This window comes from Micromys minutus (assembly GCF_963924665.1).
Source record: "Micromys minutus genome assembly, chromosome: 1".
NCBI lineage: Eukaryota > Metazoa > Chordata > Mammalia > Rodentia > Muridae > Micromys > Micromys minutus.
The window spans coordinates 99414025-99439142 of NC_137969.1; the positions used below are offsets into that span (position 1 = coordinate 99414025).

At 38.0% G+C, this 25118-nt stretch overlaps 1 protein-coding gene across 3 annotated transcripts in view; it reads right to left on the reverse strand.

Moving 5' to 3' along the window:
* The window catches only part of NSD1 (nuclear receptor binding SET domain protein 1), a 96595-nt gene that overhangs the window by 40515 nt on the left and 30962 nt on the right, over positions 1 to 25118 (reverse strand). For all 3 annotated transcript variants that reach the window (XM_080915362.1, XM_080915361.1, XM_080915363.1), the window contains 5 exons: positions 21854 to 24416; positions 11770 to 11894; positions 10105 to 10375; positions 8619 to 8728; positions 3758 to 3833 (listed from right to left, as the gene is read on the reverse strand). In XM_080915362.1, the coding sequence (XP_080771488.1) occupies positions 3758 to 3833; positions 8619 to 8728; positions 10105 to 10375; positions 11770 to 11894; positions 21854 to 24416 (3145 nt within the window). The remainder of the gene's footprint in view (positions 1 to 3757; positions 3834 to 8618; positions 8729 to 10104; positions 10376 to 11769; positions 11895 to 21853; positions 24417 to 25118) is intronic.

A 25118-nucleotide genomic window follows, 5' to 3' on the forward strand; every position in this document is an offset into this window, starting at 1 on the left:
TCTCTATTCCATCTGCACCATTAAGTTAGATTCCCCTGATTTTAAAGTGCTTAGACCCAGAATTATGAATACTTTAAAAACCATCTGAACAAGTATACTATTATATAGTTATATAAATGTAGTTGGGATTGTACTCCAGCTTTTTTCTATTACAAATATTTTAAACTTGCTTGCTATAATAGTATTCTATTTCCTTATCCACACTGGTTTGAACTATTTTAGGTTCTTCCATTTTCTTCTGCTATAATCCGTGCTGCAGTTACAATCTTTATCTTTGGACATTAGAACATTTCTGGTGCTCTAGAACAAGGTCTTGCAACATGGGTCAGGCTGACATCAAACTAATGGCAGTCATTCTGTTGAACCTTCCAGAATGCTGAGGTCATAGGCATGTGACATTACACCTTGTAGTGCTGACAATGGAACATGCAGTATTTTTCAGGCATGTTAGGTAAGCACTTTGCCAACTGAACTCTACCAGTAACCTTAAGTCTAGTATCTTAAAATGACCAGGATTTACACAGCACAGGTAGGTTCTTAAAGGATGGGTGCATGACAAGGCCTGTTAGTAATGGGATTTCAAAGGTAGCCTCAGCCTGCCTACTCAGGAAGGCCCTTAGACAATGAATGCTCTCAAGAGTCAATGGAGTTCTTTGTTGACACCTCTGGCTACATGCTTTATAGTGTCATTAAAGAAAATTTTCCTGCCTCTGATCTGCAATCTTAATTCAAAAGAATGAGCAATTAATATTAAAATTATCACCTTAATGTGTGATTTATATTTCTCTAAAAAGAATCACATTACACAGTAGAAAATATAATGGATTTAACTCAAATGGGTATACACTATCAGAAAAGAACACTTAACTAGTTAGGCAAGGTGGCTCACGCCTTTAATCCCAGCATTTGGGAAGCAGAGATAAGTGGGTTTCTGTGAGTTCAACGCCAGTCAAAGCTACAATGGAACCCTCTTCTAAAGACACATTACTGTACAGTTTATAAAATGTGCAGTGCTTAATTTTCCACAATGGGGATTCCTGTCTGTCAGTTAATCTCAAATGGTTAGCTCTGGTTTCAGGCAGCAACAATAATACTCTGGGAACTACTAGACTTCATCTTATCATTTCTGCTTAACATTCTTGGTTTTGCTTTTATTTTTTCTTTTTTTAAGACATGGTTTCCTTATATAGCCCTGACTGTCCAGGAACCCACCATGTAAACCAGGCTATCGTCAAACTCTGTCTCTGCCTCCCAAGTGCTGGGACTAAATGCATGTGCTACCATACTAGGTCTTTGTGCTTAACCTTCCTATGCTCTAAATTATAAGCAAATCTACTCTAAATTACTAGAAACGATTTGTGGGATTAATCTTTAAAAAAATATAAAGTTCCAAGACATTTATTCAAGTTAATTAATGAGACAATCATCAATGTCACTGCTTCTGAGTGCTTTGGAGATGAGAAACTATTAGAAGTAACAGTCCAAGACTAAGAGGAGAATTAACAGAATGACAGCTTTCTCTTGGAGTTGCTAAGAAGGGAACTCATGTCTCATGCATGCACTATTATGACTTAGTTTCTAGAACCTGTATTCAAGAAAAAAAATTTTTGGCCTGTGTTGATTTGTTATAGAAGGTCTTGTCATATAGTTCTGGCTGACCTGGAATTCACTATGTAAACCAGGCTGGCCTTTAATTCACAGAGCTCTACCTGCTTCCGTGTGCTAAGTACTGGGACTACAGTATACTACCCTGTCTATCTATAGATACAAAATTCTTATAAGGTGAACCATATAGATCAAATTTACAAAATACATAAAAGTATAGGAAAAAAGCTGATATTATCTCCAAGCCATTTCTTTTAAAAGCAAGCAAACTGATAGACTGGCAATTCTAACTGCCCATGACTAAAATCAACCAACATTATCTGCTAACATACATAACAATCAGATAATCATGGTTCCAGAAATGTTTATCTAAGACTGTCAGCAGATCACATTGGATACCATATGCTCAAATTCATGTGATAGTTCAATAATGACTCTAAAGTCAGGACAGAGTTTGTGAAATTTCAAATAAAAGAATAACCCCTTAAGAGTCACTACAGAGGCTGGGCTAAGCGGTCCATGCTTTAATTCCAACATTTGGAGACAGGCAGGCAGGTCTCTGTGAAGGTAGAAGTCAGCTAGTCTACAGTCAGTCTTAGGACAGTAAGGTTCTATATACAGAGACCCTGTCTCAACAAACAAATAAACACATAAACAAGATGGAAACAGCTACTTTCTGAAAACAAAAAGAAATGACTGCATGTGGTCAGACTGCTCTATAAATTAAGTTCAAAGCTAGTCAGGGCCAGAATGTGAGACTTCACCTTTAAAAAGCAAATCAAGCATAGGCTATGAAAGAATTCAAGCTGGAACAGAACAGGAAGCTTACTCCATGCCAGCCAGCTTTCATGATGCCAGAAGGTCCAAAGTATAGTGCTATGTCACTGGTGCACCAGTGGCAGCAACCAACCACTATTTGAATGGATTTGAGGCCTGTACCACTGAAGAGAATTCAAAGTTGAAGCAATAAAGCTATTCAAAAGCCCTGAGCTAGGTAGGTCATAGGCCTATGAAGGGAGGGAGATCATCAGCTTTGCTGTGCTGTGCTGAGGACTAGTTGCCAGACTACTTCCTAAATGTGTGTGTGTTTATATACACCAAGCGATCAGTGCCAATTCAGCCTTGAGCAGAAGAAGCACTTTCTTGCAGATTCTCACAACAGATCAAAGGGCAGACAATAAGTGGCTGTTGAGTACTCTACCCTAAAGAGGACATCTACATCAACCCCACCAAAGATAAGGGAACACTGGGGGGGGGGGGGAATCAGAATGAAATATAACAATCAATGAAATAAGGGATGTTGTTAAACTCAGTCTTCTAGATATGACATGGCCATTATAGTCATGAACTCAGTAGAAGCTGTGATTGCACTAAGGGAAGCCTGTCAACAATCTATTATGGGTTAGAAAGGGACTTGTCAGAACCACATGGGTCCCCAAAGAAATACTGAAAGCTGATAATAGCTGCAGAAAAACAAGAATCATTTCCTCAGTGGTATAGATACTGGTAACTCCATGTTCCAGTCATTAGTATCTCATCTATGCTCATGAAAGAAATTAAAAATAGTACATCATGGAAATATAAAAATATAAGAACCAACAAAAAATATATGAATGTTGATTGGGGGATTTTAAGAAGTATAGTGGGAACAGAAAGAGAGAATGAAAGAGGGAAAGAATTTTTTGTTTTTGAAGAGAGGCACTGACAATTAATGATACAGGGTCAAACATATGCACTCTAATTCAAGCACATAACAGCTGACCAAAGGTCACAGATGCACCAAAAGAAGGTACAGACAACTTAGATATGGTAACAAGGACGCTAAACAAGTTGTGCTGGACAAGTCAGATAGTTTGTAATTTCCCTCTCAAACTACACTGGACATTTTCTAACAAAGCCATCAAAATGGGATCAATGCTGTGAAATTAATGGTAGAATCTAGAGACTTAGACTACTTTAAAAAAATTAAAGAGTAACTGATTTCACAACTGAGCCAAATAGTTCTTTACTAAAATTTTTTTATTCTACTTAATTAGTAACTGCATAAATATCAATTTCTATGGTTTTTTTTTTTTAAGAAAGTATATTGTGGTCAAAGTTTCAAAACTAGTCAATAAAATGCTTTACATTTTCTCAGCATCAAAAAACTCACCTCCACCGAGCCCTTTCAGATGAGATGGAGCACGTGAGTCAACAATGCCATTCTCTAAGCGACCAGCTTCAAAGCACTGTAAGTAAGAGAAAAGCAATAGGATTTACTGAGGTACAGAAAACAAATTTTTAACATTTTTGTGCCCAAATTGGGGATAGCTATCATCACAGCAACAAATCCTAGTACAATTTACTCACTCAGGAAGCTAAAGCAGGAAGACCACAAGTTGTTGTTGGGAACAAGACTTTTCTTAAAACATAAAAAACAAGCAAACAAACAAAAACAACCCCCCTCCAAAACAAACAGCAGCAACAACAAAACAAACAAACAAACAAACAAACAAACAAACAAGAACCACACTGGCTGTGCTGATGAATCAGGAGTCCAAGGTCATCCTCAGCTAATTAGGAATTTGAAATCACCCTTCCTTCCTACAAGAGACCCTGTCTCAATTCTGTTCCCATGTAATATACAGATACAGTTGGATGCAATGAAAAACAAATGAGATATGATTAGTATTCATGCCACCATTACCCAGGGGTCCAACCCTCCCTGTGTGCACTAATTTTACTGTCTGTACTGTTTAAATGAATACATCATCAAACAGAACTGACGAGACTACTCAATGAACACTGAACAGTGAACAATTTTAAATCATGTGACAGCATGACAACTTACCACTACAAATTAAAGTTACTATCAAAGCCCCAAAATGGAATTGGGAGCTCTACATGTAAGGAGAAAGGAGCTGTCAAGGGGAGATAAGGGGCACTGAAAGTCAAAGTGGAAGAGGGAAGAACTGAGGGCAATGAACAGTGAACACAGGTACAAAAATACCAGTCTTGTACAAAATCCCATTTCTTTGTACACTGAGCCTAAAAAATTTAGAGAAAGGAAAGAAAATTATGCCTGGCTATAGTCCTGAGATAGATATTCTATTAATATATAAACACGCAAAAGGCGCCATCTTCTGAACATGACATGGCTGTGTACTCATAAACTCACATGGCAGTTGTAGCAGAGTGGAAGAGTTTGCTTAGAATGTACAAAAACCTGGGTACAAGTTCCCAATACCCCACACATCCCTACACTGAAAACCTCCAAGCATTATGGCACATGCCTAAAATTCTAACAATTAGCAGGGCAGGGCAGGAGAATTGATAGTATAAGCTTATCTTGGGATATTAGCAAAAACCTGTCCTAAATAATTATTTTTTTAAAGAAATTAAAACATACAATTGCATTTCAGAGGAAAAAAAAAACCCATATAGATTGTATTTAAAGACCATATCTAAGGTTGGAGAGGTAGCTCAGAGGTTAAAAGCACTGACTGATCTTCCAGAAGTCCTGAGTTCAAATCCCAGCAACCACATGGTGGCTCACAACCATTTGTAATGAGATCTGATGCCCTCTTCTGGTGTGTATGAAATGAACTTATATATATATATATATATATAATATTTTTTTAAAAAATTAAAGACCATGTCTCAAAAAGTTTAAAACGAAGTATGGAACACAAGTATATTTTTTGACAAGTCAAATCAAATAAGTTATGCAGCAAAAATTAGGATAATAGATAAGACCTATGCTTGCTCCAGCTAAGCAGGGACAGAAATCCAAATACTCTGACTTTTAAAATATTCTACAATTTTCTTCTTTTTGCATATAATTATTTTGTGTTATTGGGAAGAAATATGTGCATGCAACTATGGGGGACTGAGGTCAGAGGACAATTTGGACAAGTTGATTTCTCTACTTCCATCATGTTGTTCTTTCTGGGAATCAAATTCAGACCATTGGCCTTAGCACTAAGTCTTTTACTCTCTAAGGCATCTCTGCAACAAGAGTTCTAAAGCACCAATAACCAGTCATTTACAATAACAGAATTAATTTTCTACTTCCCTGTACATTTAAGATACTAGATTTTTTCATTGTTACTGAAAAGCAACTTTGTTACTGCAAAATCATGATTTCAAATATTTAAACTTAGAGATAATAATACTCTATTAAGTCATTTCTGAGGCGTTACACAGAAATACTATCATAGTACTTATTTTGCCTAAAAGAAATGTTTGGTCAGAGGTTTTCAACTCTGGGGAGAAAAAGGTAGAAGCTGACTATGTACTCAGTGATGCCAGCAGCTGGGAGGCTGAGAAAAAGGTTGTGTGTGCGTGTGTGCACACACACACACACACACCAGCCATCCAGCCTATATGTAGTAAGTGCCAAGACAGACAAGGATAGAGCAAGAATCTGTCTTTAAATAATTAGCACCAACTATATCATATTCATGAAAAGCATCTTAACTTTTTACTTGTAAAGAAATTCTCAGACTTGAGATACAGGCCTAAAGTGAAGGCTACTGTTGAGGCTAAGGCAGGAGGTCCTCCAGTTCTGGGCTTGCCAGTGTGCTCAAGTAAATGTGAATCAAGCCAAGGCAACTTGGTGAGACACTGCCTATAAAAGTTAAGGGGAGGGCTAGCTAGTGCAACAGTGGCATTGATGTTATGGAAACAACCAGACTTTTAAAGTTGGATTTAAGGCCTGCTCTATGAGACAGAACCCATACCTGACATTGTCAATAGGGCCAAGAACCTGAGGTTAGATAAGTCATGAAATAGTCTTTTCCAGACACAAGCGGGTAGGTGCAGAAATAAACTCACAGTGTGTGATAGGGTGCACAAGCTCAAACCAAACCCAAGCTCCAACATAGAGAGAAGGTGGAAGTCTCACCACTAGCCAAGGAGCTATATTGCATTTGACTCCTAATGGGTAAGGGAAAAATAGCTTTATCAATGTAGGTATATCAAACACACTCCAGGGTAAGCCCTATGCCCAAGAGTAATTGGTCAACACAAACCAGATTCCAGGATTTTTTGTTTTGTTTTATTACTTCCAAAATTTCTCAGGTGTTTAGGAGAGACAGGGAGAGAGACCATGAAATTGAATGGGTAGCAAAGTGGAAGAGGATCTAGTAGAGCAGAATGAACATGATCAACATACACTGTATAAAATCCTCAAAGAATAAACAATTTGGGGTGGGCAAGGCAGTATGCATGCTGAGCAACTGTCACCTCTAGAATTGGTCCTCTGCACCCATGCTGAGATGGGGTTCCTCTTTGTGTAGATCAGGTTGGCCTCTAACACAGAACACACAGAATGACTCTGCCTCCTGAGCACTGGGATTAAGATGAGTACCCACACCCCAGTGGCTTACTTTCCAATACTGCCAAAAGGAAAACCAACACCCAAAGCTAGCTCTATCGAGGCTATGTATGAGAAAGCAGTTTTAAATATAGAATCTCAGACAAATCAAATGTACATATTGACACTAAGTAATTTTTATAAATACTAGTCTACACTGTCTCCACCTCCTCCCTGGCAAGATACCCACAAGAAAAGATTTGAAAACTTCTAATTGAATTCTTGAAAAAACAAATATCATATGTAATGTCTTCTCCTGCATATGATAAACGTTTTAATTAGGCTCATAACGAAACTACAATGTTATACTATGATAAATTACGTGAATGTGGTTTCCTACTTTCTTTCTCTTAAAATGTCTTTTTTTTAACTTAAATACCAGAGTTCATCTCTTCCTTATATATATCTTATGCATAAGCAAGTTCCTCGTTTGTGCTTTTATAAGTATTTCTTACTGAACATCCTTTTATATAAAAGCTCACCTGTATTACAGTGAAGACTTGCCTTACATAGGAGGTCTCATTAAGTGACTTCTCCAAACTTTGCTGAAAAGGTATTTGTATGAACAGACAATGAATCCTTCTCCAGTAATTTTTAGATATTTCAACCAAAACCTATTTGTAAATTTGTGTAACTAAACTTTATTTACAATACATAACTTTGTGTTACTTGAATCCGATGTTTTTATAATGGCTTAAATCCTTTGGTATACCTTTATGTAGCTGGTATTTTCTGATTACTTTTTTCTTGTTTCTTCTTTGAGCACAATTACCAACAGCAACCAATCTCCCTGAACGACCAACAACCACCCACCCAGTCTCTGAAAAGTTCCCAGAATTCCAAACGTCACGAAATCACAGAAAACTATCTGTAGCTGGCAAAACCATGCCTCTGCTAGAGCAGGAGGTAATCAGTTGGCTGCTCTGAAGCAGCCCCACATTCACACAACTGGGTTTCAAACAAAAGCATATTCTTATAATACTTCTATGTTTTTTAAAGAAACTAAAATTCCAGAATCCTCACTATAGCTCTAATGTCATCAGTCACAACAGACTTCTGGTGTAAGTTTTCCTCCTAGGCGCTTATTATTTACTACTGGCTATAACTTATAAGGTTTAAAGAACAATATCAAAAGTTTCCCAAATTTCTTTTATTTTTCATAATTTCATGGGCAGATGCTTCTTTCTTAATATAGTTCTTAGCAAGCTCAACATACAATTTTCCTTCCTTAGGAACATTTACTTTTCCACTTAAAGAAAGTCTTTTTTAGCATATCCAAACTGCCAGCATAACCTCATTTGCACTTTGGAAGTGTAATTGGTCCAAAGGATTGCTGGAGAGTCAGCACTGTGAGAGCCTGAGTTAATCGGGTAACCCACAAGTAACAAACTGAAAGCCTGAACAAAGGGTAAGTCATGTCCAGAGCATAAGCTTCCTATCAGACCTACTCACGATACACACATTTTAAATAGGAATTGTGCATTTCACGATCTACCATTTAATTTAGAGAACAGTTACTTGGAACTGTAGAAAGTGGAATCACAAGTAAGGAAGAACGACTATGCATATCAATATTAAAAATACTACTAAAAATGCAATTTTTAAATTAAGTATTTCCCAGGTTTAAGGTTATATAGAATTGACAAAAATAACATACCTTTCTAGAAAGGCCAAGATCACCCTTCTTTGGCATAAATCCAGGGTCTAAATCATTGGATTCAAGAAGTTTCTTAGTTGGTTTTCTTTGACGCTTACTTTCATAATTTCCTGAAATGCATATAATTTTCCTTAGATGCTTTAGAAATTGAGCAAAGATAATTTTGAAAAATTAAAAATTACAGGTCACGATCTTGTTTGGATTTTTTTTTTCATCATGTTCTAAGGGCACAATGAGAATGCATTATTCAAAAATACACTAAATATTATTCAATAAAAGTACAAATTAATGTATGATGGCTGTAAATTGGTAAACCACAGAATAAAGGCAAATCAAAGGGCTGAAGTGCATTTACAGCAATCAAGAGATGCTAAAGATAAAGGAGAGCTGGATTCTGGGTACAAATGGGACCACGACTATAATATTTATTCTACCCCTAAAAATACATGTAAGATAAGTAACTTAAGTATAAAAACACCTAAATACCTTCGAAGACTGCTCTTAAAAATTACATAAAACATAATGGAGCACACATGTATTCTCAACACTTGGGAGAGCAAGGAAAGAGAATTATTATGACTTTCACATCCAGAATTATATAGTTTAAACCTTAAAAACAATAAAACAAGCTAAGTAAGGTATCACATGCACTCCAGAGATACATCTCTGTGAATTCAAGACCAGTCTAGTCTACCTAATGAGTTCTAGGAGACTAGAGCTACAGAGAGACACCCCCATAAAAACAAACAACCCAACCCAAGAATTCTAAAATATATATTCACTCACACACACACACACACACACACACACACACACACACACACACACGAAAGGGGGAAGAGAGACAACATGTGTGGGTGATTGTGTGTGCTTGGTTTGTGATAAAATAGGTATTTATCCTCCATGTTCTTTAAAACATATCTTTTGGTGGACTAGTGAGATAGCATTGTGTGTAACATAACTTGGTGCCAAGCTTGACAATTTAAGTTTGATCCCAGGGCACACATGGAACAAGAAACTGACTCCCTGATCAATGCCCCACAGCATTACTACTGTATTATTACTGCATGCAACAATAACTTAACCAACTGAGCTATTTCCCAAGCTTCAGTTATGGCCAGTTTATGAATGACAAAACAAATTCAGAGATTAAACAAATATCCAAGGAGAACACATGAACTGTTTGAGCCAGTAGGTTGTAAGTTCCTATTCCACAAGTGTGCAGCTCTCCTACCCACTGCTACTTTGCTTGCAGCTGAACGATAATCGTGAAAGGACAAGGAAAAATATCTCTTTCACAGTGATCCACAAATTCATCTGTGGTCAGAAGCTGCATCGAATTAGCCACCATTTTAGGGTTTTCCTCAAACAAAATAGGTAATTGTATATAGTAAAAAATGTTAGCTTTACAACAAAACATAGTAGAAAAATCCCTGCTGCTTCCAATTACATCTGTGTATACACTGAAAACCCATCTCTACTTTACCTGGTGTCTTAACAAGCAATTCCTCAGACTCAAGGGTAGGCCGCGGAGAGACTTCTGGAGCCACAGGAACAGACAAGGTCAGCTGTGGCAACTCAGCATTTGCAACTCCAAGATCTGACTGAGCCAATGGCCCTTCCAAAAATGGAGCCTCTCTCTCAAGAACTGGAGGCTCTTCTTTAGTTGAAACCAGAGAATTCTCATCCACCTGCTTGTTCTGAGCACTAGATCGACATCGGGCAAGAAGGCTTTCGTCTTCACATCGGGAACTTACCTAAAACAGTGAGTACATGGAGAAGTTAGGAAAAAAAAAAAAAAAAAAAAACTTAAAAAGACAAGAGATTCTGATACTTGCTATGACATAGATGAAGCTTGAAGACATTATGCTAAGGGAAATAGGCCAAGGATTAGAGCTCCACTTAATCAGTTTTTTAGTTTATGAAGAGCAAAAGTTTCTGGAGATGAATGATGCTATGATTACACAGCAGTGCACCTGTGCAGAGCACCTGTGCTTAATGGAGTAGAAGTGCACACTTAAAAGATCTACAACAGACTGCTTGAAATGTTTTAACATAATTAAAAGTAAAAATGTTAACAAATACACTAAAACTATAATGATTATCCAAAGTGGGGGATAGGGGGAAATCTATGTTTCTCCTGATATTACCAATTAAAACTAAATACCTTGATAAAAAAAAAATTTATTTTTAGTTTTGTTTTTAAAGGATTTCAAGGTTTAATGAAAAAAACTATGAGCTTAATGTAGAAAAAGATGGGGGCGGGGATGCTCAAAGTCTTTATAACCAGTAATAATTTTTTTAAAAAGATTTACTTATTTATTTTATGTATATGAGTACACTGTCTTCAGACACACCAGAAGAGAACATCAGATCTCATTACAGGTGGTTATGAGCCACCATGTGGTTGCTGAGAATTGAACTCAGAACCTTAGGCAGCAATCAGGGCTCTTATCTTAACTCTTAACAATCAGGTTCTTCAATGCCTCTTTAAAAAAAAAAAAAAAAAAAAAAAAAACCCACAAAGTAATATCTGATAGAGTCTAGAACATTCCTTTACTACACACATAATGCTTATTCACAAAAAGTTCAAAATAAAACTAAAGAGAAGATCAGACAGCACTATGACAACTTTACTTCCCTAACAAAGTTAGGGTAAAACTATGTATTGGGATGGAGAGATGGCTCAGCAGTTAGAAGCACTAACTGTTCTTCCAGAGGTCCTGAGTTCAAATCCCAGCAACCACATGGTGGCTCACAATCATCTGTAATGGGATCCGATGCCCTCTTCTGGTGTGTCTGAAGACAGCTACAGTGTACTTATATATTAAAGAAATAAATCTTAAAATAACGTTTGTACTGTTATCCCATTATTCACATTCTTAATATTGCAACATAACAATATTCTTAAGTACTTAAATATTCTTCAAAAACAAAGGGGAAAATAAACAGAAATATGATATGTATATTTATTTATACATTTTCCAAATAACTAATAAAGGGTAGGCACTGTGCTGGAAGGTAATGGTAAACGAGAAAAAACAAACAAAAAATGCCCGAGAAGGCAAGATTCCAATTAAACAAATAACTGCCTTCTGAAGATAAAGTAAAATTCTGCAGGGGGAATGGAGTCTCCTAAAATGTGACATACCTTATGTACTTGTTCCTGTACTTTCTTTTGTTTTTTCTTAGGAGCAAAGATCTGATCATATTCTTCTGTATATTCCAGAAGCCACTTGCTCGGCTTTCTAAGCCGTTTCTTCTCTGACCGAACAGCTGAAACAGAAATTAATTTCAGTATTGATGAACTGACTTAATTAATTTAACCCATTGTTTCATAACACCACCACCACACCCCTAAAAGTAAGTTCCTGATTACTAAAGAAGCTCAAAACAATTTCAAAAGATGCAAAAGGATTCTGGCTTAAAGAGTATAAAGCTTGAAATTATTTACTATGGTTTATCAAAAACAAAAGTTGAGTTTATTTCTATATAAACTCCCCATATATACAATTCTACATTCTTAAGGAAAGGATTAAGGTTAAACCAGCATTCTATATACCAGTACAAAGTTAGCATATATCTGAAATAGAAACTCCAAGTACTGGCAAACTGGAGCAAATGTGATATTCTTCTGAATAAGAAACACTTGCTGGGATCTGGGCATGATTGCTAAGGCAGGAAGGCTGCTACAAGTTCACGATCGATATGGCTTACACACAGTTTAGTTTCATGGCAGCCTGGGCAGAAAAATAAGACTTTGTCTCAAAAACAAACAAAACAACAAAGCCAAAAGCACCTTAGGGAGCTCCCAACTTCTAGAAGGATGTACAAACAGGATCAGATATTTGCTCCATTTCCCCTACTCAGATATACACACATGTTCAACAAACTCTGTCCCAGCTTTAAAATTTTGTACACAGAAGCCCCTTAGGATTAGAGGCTAGCACCTACATAAGTATAAGTTATGATCTATTTATGAGGCAAGAGGCATTTGACAAATTATGTGGAAGTTGCTCCTGCCTCAGTTGAATATAGAATTGCTGCTTTTGAGGGAAAGAAAGCAATTACAAGCCTGTCCTGTGGTGCATGCCTTTAATCCCTGTCCTCCTGAGGCAGAGAGGCAGGAGGAGGATCTCTGTGAGTTTGAGGCCAGCCATGGCTACATAGTGAAATTATCACAAACAAACAAACAAACAAACATCTGTATGTGATTAACTTAGGAATGCCATCAAGAAAGACCCTATTTGGCTGGAGAGATGGCTCAGAGGTCCTGAGTTCAAATCCCAGCAACCACATGGTGGCTAACAACCATCTGTAGTGAGATCTGATGCCCTCTTCTGCTATATATCTGAAGCCAGCTACAATGTACTCATATACATGAAATAAATAAATAAAACTTAAAAAAAAAAAAAGACCCTATCTTGAAAAACAAAGGCGTCAAACCAAAATCTTGAGGTTAACTATTAAAAGGCTGAAATAGTTACCAAAAGTTTATGCTTACATTGTTACCTATATAATCATGCAGCAACTTAAAGCATTAAAAAAGTAAATCAAAAAAAACAAAAACCACAATTTTCCTTACTGTTTCACATTAGATAATGTATCTATAAGTGGACCAAAGTAGAGAAATTGCCCAACCAATGTAACAAAATTACCTCAAGTTTCTGCTGCCATGATAATGTTTCTTTTACAATGGATCATGCCTGCTAATCCTAGAAGCCATTTCTTGGTTATATATAAAGGGGGGGGGGCGCTAAACACACCTAAGAATATACATTCATATCAATTACTTTATGCTCTGAAGCAACTATAATAGATAATTTAATAAATTCCCCAACATTCAAGTTTTACAACACTAGTAACATTTACTTCTAGTGGGAAGGAAAATGTTAAGAAAGTGTTAATAAACAACATGGATTTACTGTTTCTAACCACTTAACACTTATGAATCTCTAATCCTCATTTCAACATGTTTAGCAGAAAATGGCATCTCCATTTTATAAATAATGTAACTAAAGCTCAGAAAGTGAAAGTGACTTTTTTTAAAAAAACCAGGACTAGTGGTGAGGAGAAGTGCATATGATTTGCAGAACCTATAGGGGCACTGGCTATTGATTTATTTTACTCCAGTACCTAGTGGATTCTCTGTAACTCCTTCTACCCCACTCCTTTTCTGAAGTCTGATGCATAAAACAAACAAAACCAACAAGCAGCTGCAAAGGCCAGGAAAAAGAGAGGAAAGGGGCATGAAAACTAGGCTAAGTTTGCCAGATCCCAAATCACTTCTCCAAGGGCCTAGCTACCATTATAGCAGAGGAGGAAGAAAAACCTCAGCCTGCTTCTTTCCTTTTCTTCTATGCTTTGAGAAGATTCTACCTTATACACCTAGCAACTCATTACCATGTACTAGCATACAACATTCAACAGAACAAAAAAAGGGGGGTGGGGGAAAGCTAAAATAATTCAATGATCGTAATCACGGTATTAATGTTACTTAGAGGAAAAGTCTCTTCTTTTTAGGAGTGAACACTTATAAACTCAGTGCTAGGAGGTGAGGAGGGGAGAATAAAACATTCAAGTTCACTTCTAGTAAGTGAGGCCATCCTGTCCATGCCTTTACCAAACAAACAAACAAACAAACTCCAGGGCTAGAGAACTGGGCGTGGTGTAAAGATGCTTACTGCCAAGCAGACAACCTTGACATTTGTCCAGGAATCCACTAGGTGGACGGAATGAACCAGGCCCAAGGGCACAGACTTACTCCTAGACATTCCAGAGACTAAGACAAAAGATCAAATGCTCAAGGCTTGCCTAGGTGACTGTACAATGACCTCAGTGCCAACCTAAACAACACAGTGAGACCCTGTCTCAATTATTAAGTCAAAGACAGATTCGGACATAGACAAGGAGTAAGGAGTGCACCTAGTGTGCACAAGGCCATTTGCTACAGAAACAAAACAAACCCCCATGTTACACTTATTCCATGAGGCTTTTATTATCTTAATATTAAAACTAGAAAAGATTATTACAAAAAGAAAACAAGCCAACACAATTTATTATATAGATAAAAACATCCACAAGCAAACTTAACCTAGCTAAAAAAAAAAAAAAAAAAGAAAGAAAAAAGAAAAGCAAACAAACAAACAAAAAACACTGCATGCCACCAGCCAAGTGATACCAAGACCACACACAGTAAATTTAATATAGGAGGGAGGAAAAGAGCCAAACAAGTTCAAAATTATACCTGATGAATTAACTAAATTAGATATGATGGTTAATCTCAACTAGATTAAAAAGTACTTTGGAAATAAGGTAAGCAGAGCTCTGTCTCTCTCTCTTGGCGTGTGTGTGTGTGTGTGTGTGTGTGTGTGTGTGTGTGTGTGTGTGTGTGTGTGTGTGTGTTTTGAGGTGGGGAGTGGGGGCAAGTGGTTCAGAGAGAAAAAAAGGAGACCAGCCTGGCACATAGATGGCATGACACAAGGGGCTGGGGATCCAGAGGGGAATAAAAGGAGGAGGACAAACCCAGCTTAGACAAGGCTCTACTTCCTGTCTGCTATGATCTGAGATGTTCTGCTCTGTAACCACAAGAGCTGTCTTTACTGTAACAGACTGAAAAGCTCTGAAATCCTAAGTCAAAACAATGAGAAACTTAACTAACACTCAGGGATAAAAGGGAAGTTCCCCAACATCAAAAACCACTCACTAAAACTGGTAGTGATAAAAATGTTTTCTCCCCTCCACAACTCCCACGGACTGAAACACCAACCATTGAGCACACATTGAAAGAAATATGGCTCCAGTTGCATATGAAGCTGAAGATAGAAGTGTTTGGCATCAATGTGAGAAGAGGCCTTTAGTCCAGGGAGGGCACATTTTCCCAATGTAGGGGAATGCCAAGGCACTGGGGTGGAGAGGGTGATTGGGAGTAAGTGCACAAGTGTCGGGGGAGGGGAGCAGGGTAGGGGAAGGAGATAACATTTCAAATGTAAATACAGAGTATCTAATTTTTTAAAATGGGGGGCTGGAGAGATGGCTCAGTGGTTAAGAGCACTAACTGCTCTTCCTGAGGTCCTGAGTTCAAATCCCAGCAACCACATGGTGGCTCACAACCATCTGTAATGGGATCTGATGCCCTCTTCTGCTATGTCTGAAGACAGCTACAGTGTACTTATATATAATAAATAAACAAATCTTTAAAAATAAATAAAATGGTTTCTCTAAGACTATGAACAGTGTCTAGAACATCTGATGCTCTTTCTACCTCTGTGCAACTTCACTAGAGATTCTAGCAAAAATAATTAGGCAAGGAGTAACACATAACATACACAGAAAATATATTTGGGCTAGTGAACACGTTAAGTCAATTTGAACAGCAATATGATAAGCAGTGAAACTGGCTGAGCAGTTAAGGGTTGAACTTCTTGAGTTTGACTCCCAGTACTAACATGGTAGGTAGCTCACAACCATCTGTAACTCTAGTTCCAGAGAACCCCATGCCTCTGCAGGCACAGTATACAATGAAGACACAGATATACCTGTTTAAGCCTAATGACCTGAATCAAACCCTGTAACCTACAAAGTAGAAGAAAATCAACTCCTACAAAATTTCCTATGAATTCTACACATGTACATGCATACAAACACACATATTAATAAATAGGTCAATAAATAAATGCTAAAAAAATAAAAGTTGGGGATTTAGCAAAAGTCTAAGACTTTTTAAAAACATTTTTAAAGATCTATTTACTTCATGTATATGGGTACATTGTCACGGTTTTCAGACACACCAGAAGAGGGCATCAAATACCCATTACAGATAGTTGTGAGCCACCATGTGGTTACTGGGAATTGAACTCAAGACCCCTGGAAAAGCAGTCAATGCTCTTGACCACTGAGTCATCTCTCCAACCCAAGTGTAAGACTTTTAAACTGAAAACTACTAAACAATATTGAAACAAACAGAAGTAAAATGGACTGGACACCGAACTAGCCTATAGCTTCAGCACAATTATAGCTTCAGCACAATAGCTATCAAAATCCCAGTGGGGAACACTGAAAAAATTAACAAATTTAAATTAATATGAAGCACAGAAATACAAAGTAAAACTCATCTTAGGAAAGTAGAAACTTTTGAATATTTGAAGTAGAGAGATGGACCAAGCAAGAAAGTACAGAATTGTGGCTATCTAAGTCTTCCCCTTTTCTGTAACTGAAATAAGAAAACTGGGTGCTGAAGAGATTGTTCAGGCAAAGAAGTATTTGCTGCAAAAGCACGGAGATCAGAGTTCAGATTTCCAGTACCTGTAAATAGCTGTGCATAGCAGTACATGCCTGTAATCTTAGCACCTAGAAAGCAGAGGAAGAAATACGTCTGAGGAGGCTGGAGAGATGACTCAGTGGTTTAAGAGCACTGACTGTTCTTCCAGAGATACTGAGTTTGATTCCCAGCAACTACATCCGTGGTGGGGTTCACAACCATCTGTAATGGGATTTGTAATTAAATCTGCTACCCTCTTCTGATGTGTCTGAAGATAGATACAGTATACTTACATACATTAAATAAATCAATCAATCAATCAATCAATCAATCAACCTTTAAAAAAAAAAGATACATCTGAGGCCTGTTGGGCTAACCAGTCTAGCTAAATTGGTGTGCTCCAGGGTCACAGACATCTTATTTCAAAAACTACGGTGTCTGTTGTGCACTTGAAGAAGGACCTGATGTCAACTCTGATGTATTTGTTGCTAGGTTGTTTTCAGCATGTGTCAACAACAAGACCACAGAAACAGGGTCACTCTATTGCCCAGGCTGACTTCAAACACTCAGCCATCATCCTAACTTACCTGTGCAAGTTCTGGACTATGTAAGTGTGAACCACCACACACAGCCAGTAATAATGTTTTTCAATACTGTAATGGGATCAAGTGGATACCAACATGCCAATGAATGAAGTCGGGGCTGGAGAGATAGCTCAATGGTTAAAAGCACACTGACTGTTGTTCCAGAGGTTTTGAGTTCAATTCCCAGCAACTACATGGTGGCTCACAACCATCTGTAATGGGATCTGATGCCCTTTTCTGGTGTGTCTGAAGACATCTACAGTGTACTTATATGTAATAAATAAATACATCTTAAAAAATATCATACAATCAAAGAAATAGAAAATATAAAGTCTCCAAGTGTACCAATTAGACTACATAATGTTTTAAGAAAAAAGAACTGAAAGCTAGCTTGAAAAGCCTTTCCAGATCTGAGGAAGAAAAGGATGTGGGAATTAAGGTTCAAAGGACTCCAAAATATTGGCACTGCCTAGCACCTATAAAGGTTCTAAGTATAATACACCAAAATACAAGGGATAGAAGGCTATATACTGTGATCCATCACAGTACGTACATGTGTGTGTGTGTGTGTGTGTGTGTGCATTTGTTTTGTTTTTCCAGACTGATTTTCTCATTTCAGCCTTGGCTATCCTGGACTCACTTTATAAACCAGTCTGGTCTCAAACTCACAAACATCCACCTATTTCCACCTCCTTAAAGTGCTGAAATTCAAAGGGCATATATCACCACATCCTGCCTGGAAAATTTTGAACTTAGAGAATATTAAAACCACCAAGAAAAACAACTCATCACATATATGTTATACAGATTTCTTAAATCTTACATACACCAGAAGGAACTAAAAGAATACATTCAAAGCACTGAAAGAGAGAAACTACAAGCCAACATAATATCCAGCAAAACTGCTTTTCAAAACTGAAGGAGACTTTTCTAGACAGACAAAAGTTGAAGTAGTTCACCATCTAAAAGCAGAACTAAACAGACACAAGTCAGCAACAAGAAGGCATATAAAAATTAGTTTGTTGGCCACAATATTTATATATTGACAACTGTAAGGCTTTGAAAGTAAGAGCATCATTCTGGTAAAAAATTTAGTTGACAAATGCATAGAAATATAATTATACCAGCCATATGTGTCCTAGCCTAAAGCAGAGACAAATCTCTGTATACTCAAGGCCAGCTTTTGGTCTATTAAGATAGTTCCAGAGTTGTCAGTCAGGACTAAACAGTGAGATCCTATAAAAAACTACTTGGTTTGTATAGTGAACTCCAGGAGAGCCACAGTTATATAGTAAGACCCCTGTTCCCACTAAATAAGGTAAAATAAAAATGATCATATTTTAAGTCAATGCAAATAGCAAACAAAAGATAGCAGCGATAATAAACAAAATATACATTATTAAACGATGCCACAAGGACAAAGACTGACAGACACTGCAGTTTGACAAAATAAGCTTAAAGGTTCATATCACAGTACTCAGAGATACAAGACAGACACTGACAGAACAGTCACAGTTAGACAAAGCAATTACAACACCACAATGAAGAGAAAATCTGGTATGGTGGTTCATTCCTAGGGAAGTTCAGACAATAAGACCACCTAGATTGAAAGGCCAGGCTAAGTTCCATACTGGGTTCCAGACCAACTTGACTAGAACACTTGACCCTGTATCAAAAACAAGCCCAGAATGCTGACTAACATCTATCCTAACACTTCATCTAAAACAGGTGAAGACCAACCAGCCTAGCCTAGAGGCCAGTGAGCCCCAGAACAAGCTGGACTATAGAGTGAGAACATGGAAAAAAAACAGAGAGATGGCTCAGTGGATAATAAAGGCACTTGGCACCAAACTGACATGATAGAAGGCAACAATCAACTCACAAACAGTCCTTAGGCTTCCACATGTGTGCTGAGGCTGACATACACATTTGTGTATTTTTAAAAATAGGGCAACTACCCAAAAAGCACAAGATAACTAGACTTGAACACTGCAGGCCAATGGACAGCGCACATGCACATGCACATACACACACACACCACTAAACAGCAGAATATACATTCTACTCAAATGTACAGAGAATAGCCCCCAAAATACATCATGTTCACACAATGTCATAAGAAATTTATGAAGACTAAAAGCACTATTGTTAACAGCCACTATGGGAAGAAAGCAGTACAAAACAAGAAAAATTTATACATGTATAGTAATAAAATTGAATTCTGGAAAGCCACTGGGTCAAAAAAAATTACTAAGAGAAATTAAAAATATGTGGAGACAAATAAAAATTCAACAGACTGAAGCTTACGATATTCAGCAAAAGTAGTACTAAAAAGGATATTTATATTAGTAATTACCTATGGTTTTTGTTTATTTGTTTTAAAGCCAGGCTCTAGAGATGGATAGCTCAGCAGTTAACAGACATACAGCATGTGGGCACGAAAATACATGCCAAAACACACACACACACACACACACACACACACACACAAAAGCAAGTGAAGACAGTTTTGAGGGTCAATTTGAAGACAATTTTTAAGAGGGTCAAGTTTAGTAACATCTTCAATAACTGCAGTGCTCAGAAAGCAGAGGCAGGAAGGAATACCTATGTACAGACTGAAAACCAGCACAGCAAGTTCAACAACAGCCTAAGATATGAAAATTATATTTAATCCAGTGTTAGCAGAAGAAAAAAAGTACAGCAGAAATAAATAAAACTTAGATAGAAAAACAGCAAAAACTAGAAGCTAGGAATGAATGCCAGCTAATGGCTTGTCAATAACAAGGCCTTAGGCTAGATTCCTAATATCAAAAAGGAAAAATACTTTTAAGTATTAAGTGGATTTTTTTAATGTATTCAATTTTTAAAAATTATTTATTTTTGGAGATTATAATATAATTACATCATTTCCCCCCCTCTAAACTCTCCCATATACTCCTTGCTCTCTTTTAAATTCATGGCCTCTTTTTTTTTTCATTAACTGTCATTTTGTTATATACATATATTCAATTTTTTAATTGAATTATGGGTTGGGGAAGGAGGATACAGGACATAATACACACAAACACACACACACACACACACACACAAAACGTGTGCATTTGAGTGTAAGTGTCTGCAGAAGAGAGCTTTATAGTCCTGGAGCTAAAGTTCCAAACAGTTCTGATCCATGTTCTACATGTGTGTGCTGGGTGGTACTCTGGGAAAAAAAACTCTTACTGCTGAACCATCCCAAGGCTTTATATAACAAGCTCTTAGCAACATTAAGAAAAATACATTAAGAGATTTATGATTTAATTACATTACAACTGATACCATTAAGAACTACACAAAGCTAGACAACCCAGAAGAACTGAATAAAGTCCTTGACCTTGAAATAGTTAAACCAAGACTGGCTGAATGAGATGAATCATTAAAAAAAAAAAAAAAATCCAAACAATGTTGATCTTGTGCCAGTACTCAGGAGGCAGAGGCAGCCAGGCCTACAGAACAACCAAAAAGGGGGGAAAATAAAGGAAGATGACTCAGCAGTTAAGAGCGTGCACTGCCCTTCCAAAGGACCCAAGTCTGATTCCCAGCACCCACATCAAATGGCTCACACTGACCTATAACTCTAAATTGCCTCTGTTGACACCTGCATTTGTGTCCAAACTGAAACACACATAACTGAAAGTAATAAAAACAGAATGCAAAACAACAAAGCCTATGAAGCCTACAGTCTACTGGGGCATTGGCCAAGCAGCTCAATATCTCAAACTTTGGACATGGGGCGTGTTACATCTTGCATCTAGAATCCCAGCACTCGGGAAGCTGAAGCAAGATGGTAACAATGGAAAAGTATAGATTCTTCAACAAGCTATTTTGGAAGAACTGTATAACCACATCAAAAGAACTCAAGGCCTCTGCCTTCCAAGACAACCAAGCCAGCCCAACAGTGACCCTGACTCAAAGCAACAGTTGTGATCAGAGGAAACCTCACTTCCAGTTTTCTTACTAATAGTACACTAGTGACTACACTTAAATTTTTAGGCCTACAACCTCCTCAATCCCAAAATGTCAGTTAACTTTATAAGAAACGGGAAAGGAAAAATAAAATTGTTGAGACTTTAAGGAAAAAAAGGCTTCTGATAAGAAATTAACAGGTACAGAACACCCACTGAGGTCTTAAATTCAATCTCCAATAATATAGCAAAAACAAAACTTAAAACTTTGAAAATACAGATACCTCAGATTTAAAGATACCCCACTCTTACTCAAGTGATAACTCTGACTCCAAGGTTGTAGCACATTTTCCATTACAACAAACAGACCCAGGGTCTTCAAGAGCACCTTTTCAGAAAAGCAACATTATTAACAAATTATCTTCACTTTTTACTAGATACAGTCCTTACCTGGCTCAGGGAGCTTGGTCTGTGGGGTCAAACTGGGAATTCCTGTCTCCTTTTCAAGGTCGCCCATGTTGACACTGGACTTATCACAAACATTCAGCAGAGGCCCAAGGGATTCAGAATGGCTGACATGATTGGGATCTGCTGCTGAGTCTTCAAGTATGCTAGTAGGAGCTCTTTGTTCTAAGAAATCATCCCGGCCTTTTTGCACAGGGTCACCAGGAAGTAAGACTCCAAAAGCACCCTCAGAGTTTTCTTTCTCCCTAAATCGGTTAGCACGTTTTCCAGGCTTTGGGCGCCTCTGGTTTAATCGTTGCCATCGCTTCTTAGGCACCACTTGATTAACAGCATGGGGTTCCTCCTTTTCAATGTTAATTTCAGAGCCCAGGTCTGGGCCTTTTCTACAGTCAAAAGGAGGTCCTTTTTCAAGAATTTTAACAGGATCAGATTGTTTAACCTTTTCATCAAAATGTGCATCAGAAAAATGGGTGTCTTCCTTTCTTAAATGGTCCATCTGTTGAAGAGGCTCTTCTTTACTCCGATCTTCTGCCCCACCCCTGGATGGGCCATTCACTGAGCTTCCACTTTCTTTGTTTCCCAGTCCATTAGCAGCAAGTGTCACAGCTGGAAGTCGGGTAAACTTTCTCTTTCGCTCAGTCTTTAAGGCTTTTGAGTTTACTGAAGGTTTTGCCATCTGTGCTGAAATTGTTACTCTCAATTTGGGTGATGGCTTTGCTCGGCCACAGTTGCGCCTTGGGATACAGTTAGAACGAATTTTACCACAAGCAGGGAGATCTCTTTTGTCAGAAGTTAAGCCAGTTAATGAAGAAGACAATTCTCCAGACAATGCAGAGTCACCCCCACCAGGACTCAGGCAAACTGAGTCCTGAGTGCTATCTCCAGGTTTTTCAGAATTGTGTGTGGAGCCTCCTAACACCAAAACCTTTGATGTCCCTACAGAGCTACCAGAAGAACAGTCCCCGCGATCTGGAGTACGGTAGGAAGCCAGATTTTGAGCAGTCATCAACCTTTGCTCCTTTGTCTTACTATCATGCATATCTTTCAGCATCATTAGCAATGTGCTAAACTTGTAATCTGGTTCAATTGGTATATGATTCTGACTAGAAGCAGAAGAAAACAGTAACGGCTTTGATGACTTTGATGTTCCAGAATCACTGACATCCTCACTTAATGATCTGTAAGAGAGCTCCTTCAATTCCGACAGAACGTGCTTCACCACTGCTGTTTCTATGTCACTTGAATCTCTGGTTTTCTCATGCATATTGTTCAGTAGTTTTAGCCCCTCTCCTTTCCCACTTTTGGATATGCTGGCCAAGGGAGAGCCATTGGTATCAGAAGAACAGCATTTCAAACTGAGGTCCTCACTAGTAGCTGAGGTTTCTGTAACAGCTGGGCTTTCTTTAAGCTTGCATTTTATACTTCGGAACTTGGGCTGTCTGCATTTCAAAGGTAACAGAGTTTGATTTGCAAGCCCACCCTTTATCAGTGAATTTTCATTACGAATGCTTGGTGGCGCATTCAATTTTGTAGTAAGACCATCATTTTTAAATTCTGGTTGGGGTTTTGGAATAGGACCACCAATTTTAAGATCAGAAAGATTGATCTGAGTTGTCTCAGCATTTCCAGGCTCCACTGTCTTGGTAGAATCCATTAAGTGGTCTGTATGTGAATTAGTAATGAGGGACTTCTGTTTCTCTTTTACCCTATTTGTGGCAAGATATCTAGAATACTTTGTTTCAGTTTTGTGCAGGGATAAAGCATTCTCTGTTTTATCAAAAGCATCTGTAATTTCAAGGACACTGTTATGGAATTCTGAGTTGTGCTCTGTAGGGTCCAGCTCACTGCTGCCATCATCAGAGGTGGTGCCCACACTGACAGAATCACTCTGCTTTTCCTCCTCACCAGCACCCGCACGGCAGAGCTTTACCTTTGAGCTGCAGACTTGGCCTGGGTGGAGTTGATTTTTCTCTCCAGAATGTTTAGAGATTAAAGCACTCTCAGACAAGCCTGAGAAAGAGTCACAATTTGGAGTCTCAAAACCTGTCTTAGCAGTGTTCTGTCCACAGGAAGAAAAGAGGACATTTCCTGGTGCAGTGCTAGACCCTGTGAGGCTGTGGGCTATCCTGGAAAGTTCATCAGAAGCCTGTTTATCAGATATACCCCCAGAGATAAAGTCTAGGCCAAGGTTCTCTGGAATCTTCCCTTCTCGTTCTTCTTTATGTTCGTCGAATGGCATGAGGCCCTTTTTCACACTAGTCCTTTTGATATTATCAGAGCTTTTTCTAATTCGAGACTTGGCACAGGGCTTTTCCTTTTCATCTGCAGAATGCTCAGAATCAAAAGCCAGAGACTTCAAGCAGCCATTAAGCAACAGGTCATGTTCTGACTCAGGATCATTTGTACAGTCCTCAAATGGCATATCTTCCTCACTGTCCAACTTGATTGAGCTAGTGACACATTTTTGGTTCTTAGATCCTTTGGGAACATCATATTGCTCGGCAAGACCAACACTGGCTTCCCACTTACTCAAAATTTTCTGAGGAACCTTAAATTAAAAGGAAAATAAGAACACCATTTATTCAAAAAAGAGAGAAAGAGAGAGAGAGAAAAAACAAGAAGATAAAAAACATCTTAAATCAGAATTGACCAAAAATCTTACTGTTCTGCTTTGCTTTTGTTTTTCAAGACAGGGTCTCAACTATGTAGATCTCGCTGTCTTGGAGCTCACTATGTAGTAGACCAGGCTGGCCACAAATTCACAAAAATCCCCCTGACTCTGCCTCCCACACACTGGGATCAAACAGGCACTACCACTCTTTGAAAACCTTGCTGTTCATATTCAAAGTCACTTACTGAAACCAGGCAGCCTACCCAATCCTCAACCCCTAAAGTCCAGCTTCTGTTGCTGAGTTGGGGTTTTATGTATATACCACCATGCCTAGCTTGTCAATGCCTTTCTATTGAACTGCCTAATATTAGCATCTGAGTTTATCACAACTTGCCTACGGAAGACCCTACACACTATTGTAGATATAACCAATCACACTAGATGTGGTGCTGTACACCGTTAACCCTAGCACTTGGGTGGCAGACGGAAGTGGACTCTTGAGTTTGGGGCAAGCCTGGTCTACAGAGTGAATTCTAGAACAGCCAGGGGACACAGAGAAACCATGTCTTGGAAAACCAAAAATAAATTTATCTATAAAAACTAGAATAGTCTCATAAAAATCACCACACTCATTCCATT